Below are 13,697 nucleotides of genomic sequence, written 5' to 3'. Positions count from 1 at the left end.
TAGCGTCCTCGCTAGCACTCGTTCTCTTCTTTAGTCGATGTGGGACCCCTCAATCCACCTCCCTTCGAGTCCCAACGTCCTTACTGGCACACCGCCTCGTGTCCACTCCCGCCGGGGCTCAGCCTCCTCATTGGCACATCATCCGATGTCTGGCTCAGATACCATTTGTAACAGCCCAAGCTCACCACTAACAGATATTGTCCGTTTTGGCCCGTTACGTGTCGCCGTTAGCCTCACAGTTTTAAACGCGTCTGTTAGGAAAAAGTTTTCACACCTTTATAAAAAATGTTTTGTTCTCCTCCCCAACCGATGTGTGATCTCACACTCCGTTTTTCAAGAATCGTCCAATTTCTCGGTAAAACATTGAAGGAAAATTTTTATAAAGTTATCATGTACTTCCTTTTCTTACTGCCCTCCACAGAAGTTACTATAACAGTACAGTATATTTCCATTGTTTTCCTTAAAGGAAGGAAGCTCTGTGCCAGTTGTCTCTCTGATTTCTCCATTAATGTCGTATGGTTGGTGGCCATATTCATCTTCTGAGTTTCATTTAATCTTTGGAGGCATACTCACAGCCATAGTGAAAACACTTGGTTTTTATCCCACTTCATGCCTTGTTTTGGTTGAAGGGACATGCATGAACTTCCAATAACGAATGGATGAAAATGACCATTCACATGAAGTAGGTAATAAAACAGAGTTTCCTCTCTCTACTCTCTCTCTACTTTGTCTCTACTCTCTCTCGCCCTCCTTATTAGGGAACCAGTTAATGTAACAGATTATTCACACCATGATTGTAACATGCTCTCTGTTAGTATCCTCTCAGCCAATTTGGCTTCTTGCCCTCTCCTTGCTTGGCTTCTTAATCATTCTCCAATGCTCCACCACCGTGGTTCGGTGGGTTTACCGAGCCTTTCTCAGACCCCCCAAGGATCTGAGACGCTATGGCTCTTGGGCCATAGTCACTGGTGCCACGGACGGCATCGGAAAGTCCTTTGCCTATCAGCTGGCCAGTGCAGGCCTTAACCTTATACTCATTAGCAGAAGCTCAGCCAAGCTGAAGTCAGTTTCCAAGGATATCCAATCTCAGTTTCCTGATAAAAACATAAAGATCATTGAATTGGACTTCACAGAGGACGATATTGGCGTTGGTATTGCTGAGATTAAGGAGGTGATTGGAGATTTGGACGTGGGGATTCTGATAAACAACGTGGGAATTACATATCCAAACGCTAACTTGTTCCATGAAGTGGATGAGAAAGTTTGGATGGATGTTTTTAAAGTGAACGTGAAAGGCACTACTTGGGTTACCAAAGCTGTTTTGCCCAAGATGATTAAGAAGAACAGAGGAGCTATTGTGAATATTGGCTCCGGCGCTGCTGTTATTGTACCTTCTCATCCTCTCTATGCTATCTATGCTGCTACAAAAGCGTAAGTAATCAACTACCCAACTTTCTTTCTTTTTTACTTGTAACATCCAAGTCCACCGCTAGCAAATATTGTCCTCTTTCGACTTTTTCTTTTGGGCTTCCTCTCAAGGTTTTTAAAATACGTCTACTAGGGAGAGGTTTTCATATCCTTATAAAGAATGTTTCGCTCTCCTCTCCGATAGATGTGGGATCTCACAATTCACCCCCTTAGGGGCCAGTGTTCTTGTTGGCACACCGATTGATGCCTGACTCTGATACCATTTGTAACAGCCCAAGCCCACCGCTAGCAAATATTGTCCTCTTTGAACTTTTCCTTTTGGGCTTCCTCTCAAGGTTTTTAAAACGCATCTACTATGAAGAGGTTTCCATACCTTTATAAGGAATGTTTCGTTCTCCTCTCTGACCGATCTGGGATCTCACAATCCACCCCTTTAAGGGCCCAGCGTCCTCGCTGGCATACCGGTCTGTGCCTAGCTCTAATACCATTTGTAACAGCCTAAGTTCACTCCTAGCAGACATTGTTCTCTTTGGGTTTTCCCTTTTGGACTTCCCTCAAGGTTTTTAAAACGCATCTACTAGGGAGAGGTTTCCATACCCTTATAAGGAATGTTTCGTTCTCCTCTCCGATCAATGTGCAATCTCACAATCCACCCCCCTTAGAGCCCAACGTCTTTGTTGGCACACCAATTGGTGCCTGGCTCTAAACCATTTGTAATAGCCCAAGCCCACTGTTAGCAGATATTGTCTTCTTTGGGCTTCCCTCAAGGTTTTTAAAACGCGTCTACTAGGGAGAGGTTTCCATATCCTTATAAGGAATTTTTGTTCTACTCCCTGACCGATGTGGGATCTCACAATTCACCTTCCTTAGGGCTAGCGTTCTCGCTGGCACTCTGTTCGGTGTCTAGCTCTAAATACCATTTGTAACCGCCCAAGTCCATCGCTAGTAGATATTGCCCTCTTTGGGCTTTCCCTTTTGGGATTGTCCTCGAAGTTTTTAAAACGCGCCTATTAGAAAGAGGTTTCCATACCCTTATAACAAATGGTTCGTTCTCTCCTCTGACCGATGTGGTATTTCACAATATGTTATCAGGACTTGGTGATCATGGAGGGAAGAAAATGGAAAAGAAAATCAAGAGAATGAAGAAGAAAACTTCATCTCTTTCTCTCTCTTCCTGTTTGAAGAACCGTTACTGACATGTGCCTCCCTCACCACCCACTTGCTTCAGCAATGGCCATGTCTTCTTGTTTTGCCAACCAACTTTTGAGAAACTATTAAATTCTTCCCTGATTTTGAGATGAAACTGTTACAGATACCGGCAGATGAAAGAGTACTGTTGCTGTACTCAGCAACTGCCACAGCTCCTTGTTGGCACATTGTCTGTAAATTCAGCTTCATTTCCTTATGCAGCAGCTATGAAATCTCACATCAGTTGGGGAGGAGAACGAAACATGTAGGTTTAGGATGTGGAAACTTCTTCTTAGCCGACGCGTTTTAAAAACCTTAAAAGGAAGCCTGAAAGGGAAAGTCTAAAGAGGACAATATCTGCTAGTAGTGGGTTTAGACGGTTACAAATGGATTAGAGCCAAACATTGGCAATGTGCCAGTAAGGAGGCTGAGCCTCAAAGAGGGGTGAACATGAGGTGTTGTGCCAACAAGGACGTTGGGTTCCAAAGGGGGTAGATTGTGAGATCTCATTCTTTATAAGGGTGTGAAAACTTCTCTCTAACAGACAAGTTCTAAAACCATGAGGGGAAGCTTGAAAGAGAAAACCTAAAGAGGACAATATAGGTTAGCGGTGAGCTTGAATTGTTACAGTAGCCGTACATACAGAAACCCAATTCGTTTTTCCATCCACGCATTAGCTTCCAAATTCCACATCTAAGTTGACCTTTAATAATATCATAAGTAAAATCCTTAACTTTTCTAATTGTGAGATAGCTGAAAAATTGAAACGAAATCTTCCATTTGAGCTTGTTGGTGACAGAATCTGTGGTTGTTTTGCAGGTACGTGGACCGATTCTCGAGATCTCTCCATGGGGAATACAAAGACTGGGGAATTGATGTTCAGTGTCAGGTTAGTAAAGCTCACCCCCTCTTCTTACAGCTATGTTTAGAGCTGAAATTGTTGTGTGAATTCAAAAAACCAGGTGCCATTGTATGTAGCAACTGAAATGGCATCAAGAGTGGCATCAGTGAGCAGAGCATCGCTGTTCATCCCATCGGCCGATGACTATGTAAGAGCTGCAATTCGCAGAGTTGGATATGAGCCACGGTGCACCCCTTACTGGTCTCACTCTCTTCAATGGTGCTTTGCTTGTCTGCTCCCGGAGGCAGTTCTCGACGCCTGGCGACTGTCGATCGGGTTGCAGCGGAGGAGGAAGGGATCGGATGCCACGAAAGGGATTGAAGGTTGCAAACAAGAATGAAGGGCTTAGACTCATGGATGTGATAGAATTGTTCAATAAGGTGGTATGACATGGTTTGTTCAACTTGATTCTTGCCTTCCCTTGCCTTCCCTACTCGAAGAGTTATAGGTTATTTAAGTCGTCGTGTTACATTTTGCTTATAGTTATATAATATTGCTTTTAAATCTTCTCATTCTTACTTTCAAACTTGCTTTCAAAAATCTATTTGCTTCCATTTTCTAAAACCTTCTTTTCAAACGGGGCCAGAGGCTTAAGCATACGTTGTTTAACCATAGACGATGTTAATACAATTTGACTTGACTCACTTGTTGAGGTGAGTACTGTACAATCACAAAGTCTACTACCAAACACAAAAAGATAAAAAGGCAACTAAAATCAAACAACATATAAACCCAGCTCGGGCTACCTACTTGATCCAACCTAAATCAGTCAAGTTGGTACGAATCCATGTGGGCATGTAAGGACCCAATGATTCACGGTAGAAGTTCGATTTATCTTCCATGCAATCTTATCAAAGAAAGAGAGGATCCCCGAGGTTATCCTCACATAAATACCTCGTTAAAACTCGATTTACGAGTTTAGCCGTAGGTTTAAAATTTTGATTATAATTAATTTAAATGAATGACCATAAAATGAGTGGTAATTACATAAATACAAAACATTATTAATTAATTTAAAATCACATTAAAAAAAACAATAAAAAGAATTGACAACCGGGTCCGGTCTACGCCACATCAGCAATTTGGGTCCAATCAGCAAAAATTAAACCAAAATATAATCCAATAACAGCTGTATTCACTTTTAAATTCTTAATTCAATTTAAAATTAAAACAAATAAAAAAATAAATACAAAAAAATAACCGAATCAGGACCGTCGGATCCTGTTCGTCGTTTTCCGGAAGACAACCTCCGTGTCCAATCCAAAGCCGTCGATCTTCCCGACGCGTACCACCGCCGATCTCCTAAACAGAGCCTCCAACGCCGTCACACTGTACAGATCATTAGCGGAGTACTTATCCGTCTGTCGCGATAACGCCACGTGTAAAACGCAGACCCCGCCGGGCTTCAACGTCCGTTCGATCTCCGCCACGAACCGCTCCGGAAACAGAGCATGATCGAACACATTCGAGAATTCAAAATCTAAAGTGTCATTCCCAATGCCTCCACTTCCTGCCCGACCCGAGCTCCGATGCACAGAGCTTTCGATTCCGGCGAGATTAGCCCTTCCCCTTTTAACCCCTCGAAGAATCTGGAAAAAACCTGGATTTTCCGGTCCCAATCTCGGGTCGTCCAGATCTTTCGGAGCTTCGGGAAAATGAAATCGCCGTAGGAGGTGTACCCAGGTCGGATCTTTAAATCGCCCGATTCCGGCTTGGGATTGTCCGTCGCCGCCGTGGAGAGACGGTGGTAGAAAGGGCGGAGAGATAAGAGAAGAAGGAAAGGGAGAGAAAAACAGAGATAACACGAAGTATTTGGAAATCACAAGAGGTTTTGTTCGAGTTCCTTTCATTTCTCTCTGTTTTTTTTTTCTCTCTCTCTAAAACAGAGCTTGTCTCTGTTCTTGTCTCTGTTCTTGCTCTGTTCTTCAAAGGAGCTTAAATTTGGTCGTTTTTTGTTGACATTTTGCATGGGAATTTTTGACAAATAATGTCTTCACGTTTTGATTTCATACCTTATAAAAATAAATTAATGAATGAATGGGTATGGTTGGTTTCGTGGATATTAATTATGATTATTGCTCAATAGTTCTTAACATTTCAACATATTCGACATAGCAATCAATCATCAGATCGAAAGGGGAATAAAACATTTTTAAAGGTGTGAAAACATCTCCCTATCAATCGTATTTTAAAACTGTGATGCTGATGGTTATACGTAACGGATTAAAACGGATAATATTTGCTAACGATGACTTGAACTATTATAAATGATATCAGAGCTAGACACTAAGCGATAACCCTCAAGAAAAGGGTAGATCGTAAGATCCCACGTCGTTGGAGAGGGGAAAGAAACTTAACTTATAAGAGTGTAGAAACCTTTCCCTAAACTATGTGTTTGAAGCTAAGGTAAGATCTCACAATAGTTATTAGTGGTGGACTTAGTCTGTTACATCTTTTGAGTCTCTTTAAAAAACACCATGCACGCAAAATACTAACAAGAGAGGAAGCAACCGAGATCTAAAACTTAGCTTCCAAAGGGCATCCACTCGACCCTCCTTTAAGATCAAACAATTCCATCAAATTTGAAAATGGTTGTATTTATCGTGCTATGTATATAAATGTGTAAAGAAGGGACCGGACATTTCACTCCGTGTTATAATATCACCTTTCTTGCTTGTATTATTCTTAATTTATTATTATTTTATTTTTTCATTTTTCGTTTTCATTTTTGTATTTTTAAATTATATTCTAATGAATAATTCAAAAAATATATAATTATAATGTTTAACTAACATAATTTCTAAACATTTGAATTTTAATATTACAACAGTCGTATTCAATCATATATTTACTCTAATAAAAATAATAATAACAAATCAACAGTTGAATAGAACGGGAAAAAGTATTCAAAACCCTTCGACCATAAACTCTGAAGAGGTTAGAGCCCTCCACGTAGGAGAATTGTATTGGGTCTTGGTACGTAGAAACATGAATAAGTAAGAAGTCGAGGGTCAGACAAGACAAGCATCGATCAAGTTGAGCACGATGTGAGTTCTTATGGAGAGAGGTCACTATTATCCTCGTTCCTTCTAACCATCGCTTTCTCTGTCGACATCTGATTCAGTTGATTCAACGTTGGTTGAAGAATGTTGAACAGAACCCAAGCCACCGCCAGGATGAGTGGCAGCAACAGGGCCAGCCCCCGGTTATCGCCCTCTGCTAGATCGGCGATTTGCTGGGTGGCGAAGGCAGCATCAGTGGAGCTCAGTGTGGAGAAGATTACTCTGGCGACGGCGGTTCCAGGGAGGGAAGATTTGGCGTGAAGGGTTGGTCTTGTGGGTTTTGAGGGGATGATCGAAGTTTTGTTTTCGGAATTCGAGTGAGATTGTCATGGCACAAAAGCAGATATGGTATGGTATTTCCTTGTTCCTTGTATTGGTTAGGTTCTTTATTTCTCGTCTAGCAGAAACTAATCGAGCTCCGTTTGATCTCCCAAAAATGGAAGCTGAATCAGTCGCAGGCTATAAGGTAGAATATGCACGGATGCGATCTTTAATAGAATTCTACACTAGTGAGGTGGTTGTAACACCCAACTCTGATGATTAGGTTGAGATATAGAATTTTAATGTAGCAAAGATTCAACACGAGGAAGAGTTTCCTTTCTCTAGGTTAAAGATATGTATTTGTTGTTAGGATCTATATCTAAAGTCTCGTGATTAATTATTTAATTTTTAATATTTTATTTATAATTTAATATTATCTATGGTATAAAAATCCAATGTTATTAATGTAATCTTGAGCGATATATGGTTGACTTACAATAAGATAATGTTCAAATAATAACTTAAAGAGTTTATAGTATATGGATAATGTTGGATGTCTTGTTCTGATAGCATTATTGATATGGTTACAAATGATTTAATATAAATCGTTCGTGGGAATGCGGTATCTTATATAATGAGTTTATATAAGACTGGACCGGACCAAGAAATATTTAATTTCTCTTTATAAATCAATTAATTAAAAAAAATTAATATTTCACATCATGATTATACAACTTGATCTTAATCCTGACTGAGTTTTGAACTCTTACCTATTAGACTTGCCCTTTAAATTGCATGAGTGAAAATGACTTGCAGTGTCGATTCAATATACCTACCATTTTGTGAGGTTGACTAGACAGGGAGTTGTGGACATAATATCATGAGATGAAATTCCTTTTCTATAATAAGATAAATAAGGTTAATTATTTTGTATTGATATTTGGAATAATGGGTCCCACCTTCTCATGTACGGTGACTTTTTATAATTAAATCATAAACAAATTGTTTATTAGATAATGTAGCTAAAGATGTAATTATGAGTAAAATGAATTTTTAAATATAAAAAAAAATTAAAATTAATATTTAATATACAAATAAAAGTATATTTAATTTGAAGTAATATTTTATATATTAAAAATATTAAAAGAGAAAAATATATTTATTATATTTTATATATTAAATATTGATACATGAAATAAAAATATATTTAAAATTTGAATGAAATTTAAATTAGTTAAATATATTTAGAATATTTTATACTATTTTTGATGTGATTTAAATAAGATATTATATCTTAATATATTAGATATTCAAATATATTATTTGACCAAGATTATAAGAGTCTAGAACGGCCAAGAGACCACTAATCTCTCACGCTTCTCTTTTGAAACACGCGTTCTTCAATCTCTTTGAGATTTTTTTTCAAGAGGCTTCTACGAGCTTGTTTGATTGTTTGAGTTATAGTAGGAAGATGTGTGAATGTGAGAGAACTTATGTTTTGTTGGAATACTTTGAGTAGTCTTGCAAGCTATGGATTCTACCGAGGTAGAGTTGTTACTCTCTTATTTATTGTTTTATTTAATTGTGAATAAAATCAAAACGGTTTCTAATGCTACTATAATGCTTTATTTTAATGGTTAATAAAATCAAAACGGTCAGTAATACTTCAACCGTAGAGACGGAAAGTTCATTCCCTTCTTTTGTAGAACCCTTTTAAGATTTTTCTCAAACTCCAAAACATGGACACATAGTGAGTGTGCACAACTCGTACTTAGAGTTAACAAATCTACTGAGAGATTCTATTATACTATTGAGGTTTTAGAGTTATTTGAGGAAGGTTGAAGATAACATCTATTGCACAACTCGTACTTAAACGTCCTCTTTTTCTTTGTCTACTCACAGTTTCGGTGTCTAGCTCTAATTCCATTTATAATACCCTAAACTCATCGCTAGCAAATATTGTCCGTTTTGGCCCGTTACGTATCGTTGTCAGTCTCACAGTTTTAAAATACATCTGTTAGAGAGATGTTTTCACACACTTGTAAAGAATGTCCTTGTTGACACATTGCCTTGTGTCCACCCCCTTCGGGGTTCAATCTCCTTGCTAGTACATTATTTGATGTCTGACTCTGATACTATTTGTAACTGTCTAAGCTCTCCCTTAGCAATAATGTCATTTTTGGGTGTTCCCTGTAAATAATATTTCTTTCTCCTCTACCATTGATTTGAGATCTTACCATCCATCCTTTTTACGGCCTAATGTCCTTACTCGCACCGGTATCACTCTAATACCATTAGTAACGGCCAAAGCCCAATGCTAGCAATATATTGTCCGTTTTTGTCCATTACGTAAGTCTCATGGTATTAAAACATGTCTACTAGGGAGAGATTTTTCCACCCTTATAAATAATATTTAGTTCTACTCATCAAGTAAAATCCCACCTTTTTAATTCTTTAAATATATTTAAGTTACTCTTAAAAATTCCCGAGTATTTTTCCCTCAATTTTTTTAATAAGAAAATGTGGGTTCCAATCAAATTTACCTCAACGATGCCTAATAACCATCTCACTGTAACTTTAGAGGGTAAAAATGTAAAGGGAAGGAGAGGAAGTGGTGAATTTGAATTAAAAATCCAAATTTTTTATGGTAAAAAAGTAAAAACAAAGAATTTATGACAGAGTCAAAAGCAGGAGGGGTAACGTGTAAAAAAAAACTGATCCCTATAAATAATGGAAAATCACAGAGAAATTCAGTTCTTTCTCTTACAGATTCACCATCAAACAGACACCTCATCTCTCCTCCTTCCAAAACTCATAGATTTGGAAGAACAATCATAAAAAAAATTCCCTTTCATTTTCTTTTGGAGAACAACAATTCCTAAATCATCCTCGCCCTCGTCTTCTTCATTATCATCATCATCATCATCATCTTCCATTTCGAGTTGCATCTGATCCAATTAAACAAAAAAAACTGGGCAATTCTTGGTGGATGAAGTTGGGTTTTCATGGATTTTCGTTTCCATTCCTATGTAATTTCGTTTTCTCAATAAATTTCTACTCGATCTATGATGATCATCGAGAAATTTGGGGATTTCGGGGAAAAAAATTCAGTTTCTGCAAGTTTTTTGATCTGGGTCTGTGTAAATTTTTGTTTTTTTTGGAGAAAATCGTGTTTGATCGTTGTGGGTTTGGTTATAATTGTAAACCCTGTTATGGGACGTTAAGGATTCAAGCTAATTGCTAGCATTTCTGGTCATTTTGGCCTCTTTCGATCCATTTTCATCATGATCTTAGTGTTTCTTGCTGTTCATTCTCCTACTCTTTCACTTGGGTTTGTTTTTTTAGCTTTGTTCGAGTTCAAATTGTAGTGATGGAGTGGTGATTTTGAACTGGGTTGGGAACTTTGGCTCTAAATTCAACGAGTTTTTTTCAAACTAATCCATTGAATGGCTTTGATTCTCCATTTGTTTGTGTTATGAGGAATTTATACAGGCTTGCTTTGTTTGTTCTGTGTAGATTTAAGAGTGGAAGTTTGTTGAGCAATCGGATTAATCTAGGTAGATAATGAATGATTCTTCTCCCATGTTCTTGATTTACAATGAATCGGCTACTGTATAGTGATGTCTTTGTTCTATGTGTTCGTGAAATCTCAGCCATTTCTATCAAGTTTGGGCACTGCAGAGCCTTTGGCAGTGCCCATGGATGCCACGACAAGCGAAACGGCGCCTATACAATTCTGTAGCATTCCTGATCAATCGGTTTCGAGTATCGTTACCAATCCAGCGTCGACATTTCCTTTATCCAAACGCCATTGCTTTGGGGAATCCTACCCCGGTGAATTCCCCTTAGCTACCAATCCTTCCATTGTTCTTCATGTCCTAACAGCATGTAACTTGGATCCGAAAGACCTTGCAAAGTTAGAGGCAAGTTCTTACGTTTTCGCTTGTTCGGGTTTACCAGCATTGTTGTGACTACTCTAGGATTGGTAATGCTGCTGATTGATTTTGGTTGTGTGTGTTGCAGGCGACGTGTTCGTTCTTTAGACAGCCTGCGAATTTCGCTCCTGATTATGAATTATCGATTTCGGAACTTGCTGCTTTGGATATGTGTCGAAAGAGAGCCATATTTAAACCTATGACAACAGAGCAGCAGCAAGCTTTGAAGCAAAGATGTGGTGGTTCATGGAAACTGGCATTGAGGTTTTTACTGGCTGGAGAAGCTTGTTGCAGAAGGGAGAAATTCCTGGCGATAGCAGGACCCGGTCATAGCATCACGGTCACGTCGAAAGGAGCTGTTTACTCCTTTGGTTCCAACAGCTCAGGACAGCTTGGACATGGTACGACCGAAGACGAATCACGGCCTCGCCTAATCAGGTTGCGAAATTCCCAACAAATCTTTCACCTGATACAAAGAGACATAGTATAAACATTAATGGACTCCGTGATGTTGCAGATCCCTGCAAGGAATTCGAATAATTCAGGCAGTAGCAGGTTCCGGGAGGACAATGTTAATCAGCGATGCCGGGCGTGTTTATGCATTTGGCAAGGACTCATTTGGTGAAGCTGAGTATGGAGCTCAAGGAGCTCCTGTTGTTACGACACCGAAGTTGGTCGAATCCCTTAAGGATATATTTGTGGTGCAAGCTGCAATTGGCAATTTCTTCACTGCTGTACTATCAAGAGAAGGTAGAGTGTACACATTTTCTTGGGGAAGTGACAGTAGACTCGGTCATCAAACCGAACCGAACGACTTGGAACCACGGCCATTGATGGGAGCCTTAGAGAACACTCCAGTTGTTCAAATTGCTGCTGGATATTGCTATCTTCTTGCTCTAGCTTGTCATCCTAATGGCATGTAAGCTTCATTTTCATTTTCCTCAAGCAGCATTCCTGTTTTTAAGATTTCTGTCTTTTCCACTTAGCACAGTTCATTCACAATCCTATTTTGTCAAAAACATCAGGTCAGTGTACTCTGTAGGGTGTGGACTGGGTGGGAAGCTCGGTCACGGTTCAAGAACGGACGAGAAACACCCACGACTCATTGAACAATTTCAGCTTCTGAATCTTCAGACAGTCGTGGTTGCTGCTGGTGCTTGGCACGCAGCCATTGTAGGTCAGGACGGTCGAGTTTGTACATGGGGTTGGGGTCGTTACGGGTGCCTGGGTCATGGGAATGAGGAGTGTGAGTCTTCTCCAAAGGTGGTGGAAGCATTAAGCAATGTCAAAGCAGTTCATGTTGCTACAGGAGATTATACAACCTTTGTAGTATCTGATGATGGCGACGTGTATTCTTTCGGTTGCGGAGAATCCGCTAGTCTGGGGCATAATAACGGCATCGCTGATGGAGAGGTCTCCCTTTCTCCTTGCTCATACTGTCTTCTTTACTTATACTATATAACTATCATGATAAACTGATTCCATAGCATCAAACACATCCTATCCTTCAACAGATGCCGTTCTTTAGGATGGATATGTTATCATGATGCCAAATTCTTTCAATCAATTCCAAACGAGTTGCATCTCAAATGCTTTCTACGCCGTACTTTGTTAGAAATTACGACTCTCTACAATGGTATGATATTGTCCACTTTGAGCATAAACTCTCATGGCCTTGCTTTGAGCTTCCCCAAAAGGCCTCATACCAATTGGGACTCCCTCCTAACAATCTTCCCCTCGAACAAAGTACACTACAGAGCCTTTCCTGAAGTCTATGGAGCCCCTAAATAACCTCCCTTTAATTGAGGCTTGATTCCTTCCCTAGAGTCCTCGAACAAAGTACACCATTTTTCGACACTTGAGTCACCTTTGACTACACCTGTGAGGCTCACAACTTTTTTGACATAGCTAAGTTAAGGACATGGCTCTAATACCATGTTAGAAATTACAACTCTCCACGATGTCAACTTTGAGAATAAGCCATAATTGCTTTGCTTTGGGCTTCCTGAAAGGCCTCGCTTACAAATTTCCAACCAACAAACACCGTGCTTCTCTCATTTAGACACTTTCCATGCATAATGTACTTGATTATCAACCAGCATATAAGCTAGACGACTGTTCATTCTTTTGTTGCTTTTCTTATACAGATACACACACAGTCTTGTAAAATCAGCTGCATGATCTGTTGAATTCTAACAAGTAACAGATTTTTTAATGGATGTTGTGCAGGGGAATCGGAACCCTCACATTTTAAGCCCGGAACTCGTAACGTCTCTGAAGCAAATTAACGAGCGGGTAGTTCAGATTAGCCTCACTAACTCAATTTACTGGAATGCACACACCTTCGCACTGACCGAGTCGGGAAAGTTGTATGCATTTGGTGCTGGAGACAAAGGGCAGCTCGGAGTCGAACTTATGGCGAATCAAACTGAAAGGGGAAATCCAGAGCAAGTTGACATTGATCTAAATTAACCAAAAAAGAACAAAGAACGAAGTCAGTAACTTACTCTCAGCAAACACAGCTCCATTGATGTCCAAAGTAATACTAATGTCATGGCATTGCATTTTAATCCCTAGATTTGCCGTATGAAATTATTAATTTGTAAATAGAAAAAAGAAGTGAAGAATGGTTTTATGGTTGTTGTTGATATTTGGATGGGAAATGGATGGGCCTGCTTGTTCTTTTGTTAGGGTTTAAGTTGTTTATAGTCTTGTTAACATTCTATGGAAGCTTCAGATGGAGTTTATGGTGGATTTGGTTTCTGGTTCTTTTACATTATACGAAGATTATAGTCGGCCATTGAAATGAACAAAACAGGGGATTAAGATCTTAAGAACAAGATGGACAAAGAAAACGAAAGGAAAATTCATCGAATACTTCAAGAGATGAACGAAACAGCAAATCAATTTGGTAGAACAGAG

General features: G+C 39.3%; 2 protein-coding genes and 1 pseudogene across 10 annotated transcripts; 2 read left to right on the top strand and 1 right to left on the bottom strand.

Moving 5' to 3' along the window:
- The first annotated feature begins 250 nt into the window (after positions 1-250).
- LOC111466497 (very-long-chain 3-oxoacyl-CoA reductase-like protein At1g24470) lies at positions 251-6,935 on the top strand. 2 transcript variants are annotated; one of them, XM_023111167.1, is made up of 4 exons: positions 251-1,431; positions 3,436-3,505; positions 3,579-3,887; positions 6,923-6,935. In XM_023111167.1, the coding sequence occupies exons 1-3, from the start codon at positions 791-793 to the stop codon at positions 3,855-3,857; spliced, it is 990 nt and encodes a 329-aa protein (XP_022966935.1). In that variant the 5' UTR covers positions 251-790; the 3' UTR covers positions 3,858-3,887; positions 6,923-6,935. The 2 variants fall into 2 exon arrangements, with proteins under 2 accessions (XP_022966935.1, XP_022966934.1); XM_023111166.1 differs by lacking the exon at positions 6,923-6,935 and having other exon boundaries at positions 3,579-4,003.
- Positions 4,661-5,485, bottom strand: LOC111466498 (annotated as a pseudogene).
- A 2,663-nt stretch (positions 6,936-9,598) lies between the features above and the next one.
- Positions 9,599-13,527, top strand: LOC111466305 (ultraviolet-B receptor UVR8). 8 transcript variants are annotated; one of them, XM_023110907.1, is made up of 7 exons: positions 9,599-9,869; positions 10,357-10,397; positions 10,494-10,763; positions 10,864-11,213; positions 11,293-11,694; positions 11,801-12,188; positions 13,002-13,527. In XM_023110907.1, the coding sequence occupies exons 3-7, from the start codon at positions 10,539-10,541 to the stop codon at positions 13,245-13,247; spliced, it is 1,611 nt and encodes a 536-aa protein (XP_022966675.1). In that variant the 5' UTR covers positions 9,599-9,869; positions 10,357-10,397; positions 10,494-10,538; the 3' UTR covers positions 13,248-13,527. The 8 variants fall into 8 exon arrangements, 7 of the variants coding, with proteins under 7 accessions (XP_022966675.1, XP_022966673.1, XP_022966671.1 ...); XR_002714354.1 differs by having other exon boundaries at positions 9,599-10,763; positions 13,002-13,301; positions 13,353-13,527; XM_023110905.1 differs by lacking the exon at positions 10,357-10,397.
- Positions 13,528-13,697: the final 170 nt, after the last annotated feature.

This window comes from Cucurbita maxima, unplaced genomic scaffold, assembly GCF_002738345.1.
Source record: "Cucurbita maxima cultivar Rimu unplaced genomic scaffold, Cmax_1.0 Cma_Scf00031, whole genome shotgun sequence".
NCBI classification, from domain to species: domain Eukaryota; kingdom Viridiplantae; phylum Streptophyta; class Magnoliopsida; order Cucurbitales; family Cucurbitaceae; genus Cucurbita; species Cucurbita maxima.
Note: the sequence above shows the minus strand (reverse complement) of the source record. Positions and strands in the feature narration are given on the sequence as shown.

Coding starts and splice junctions, on each gene's coding strand:
- LOC111466497 (XM_023111167.1), top strand. CDS start 791: ATGATTGTAACATGCTCTCTGTTAGTATCCTCTCAGCCAATTTGGCTT. Junction 1,432..3,435: donor ATCTATGCTGCTACAAAAGC/GTAAGTAATCAA, acceptor GTTGTTTTGCAG/GTACGTGGACCGATTCTCGA. Junction 3,506..3,578: donor GAATTGATGTTCAGTGTCAG/GTTAGTAAAGCT, acceptor TCAAAAAACCAG/GTGCCATTGTATGTAGCAAC.
- LOC111466305 (XM_023110903.1), top strand. CDS start 10,461: ATGTCTTTGTTCTATGTGTTCGTGAAATCTCAGCCATTTCTATCAAGT. Junction 10,764..10,863: donor AAGACCTTGCAAAGTTAGAG/GCAAGTTCTTAC, acceptor TGTGTGTTGCAG/GCGACGTGTTCGTTCTTTAG. Junction 11,695..11,800: donor GCTTGTCATCCTAATGGCAT/GTAAGCTTCATT, acceptor CAAAAACATCAG/GTCAGTGTACTCTGTAGGGT.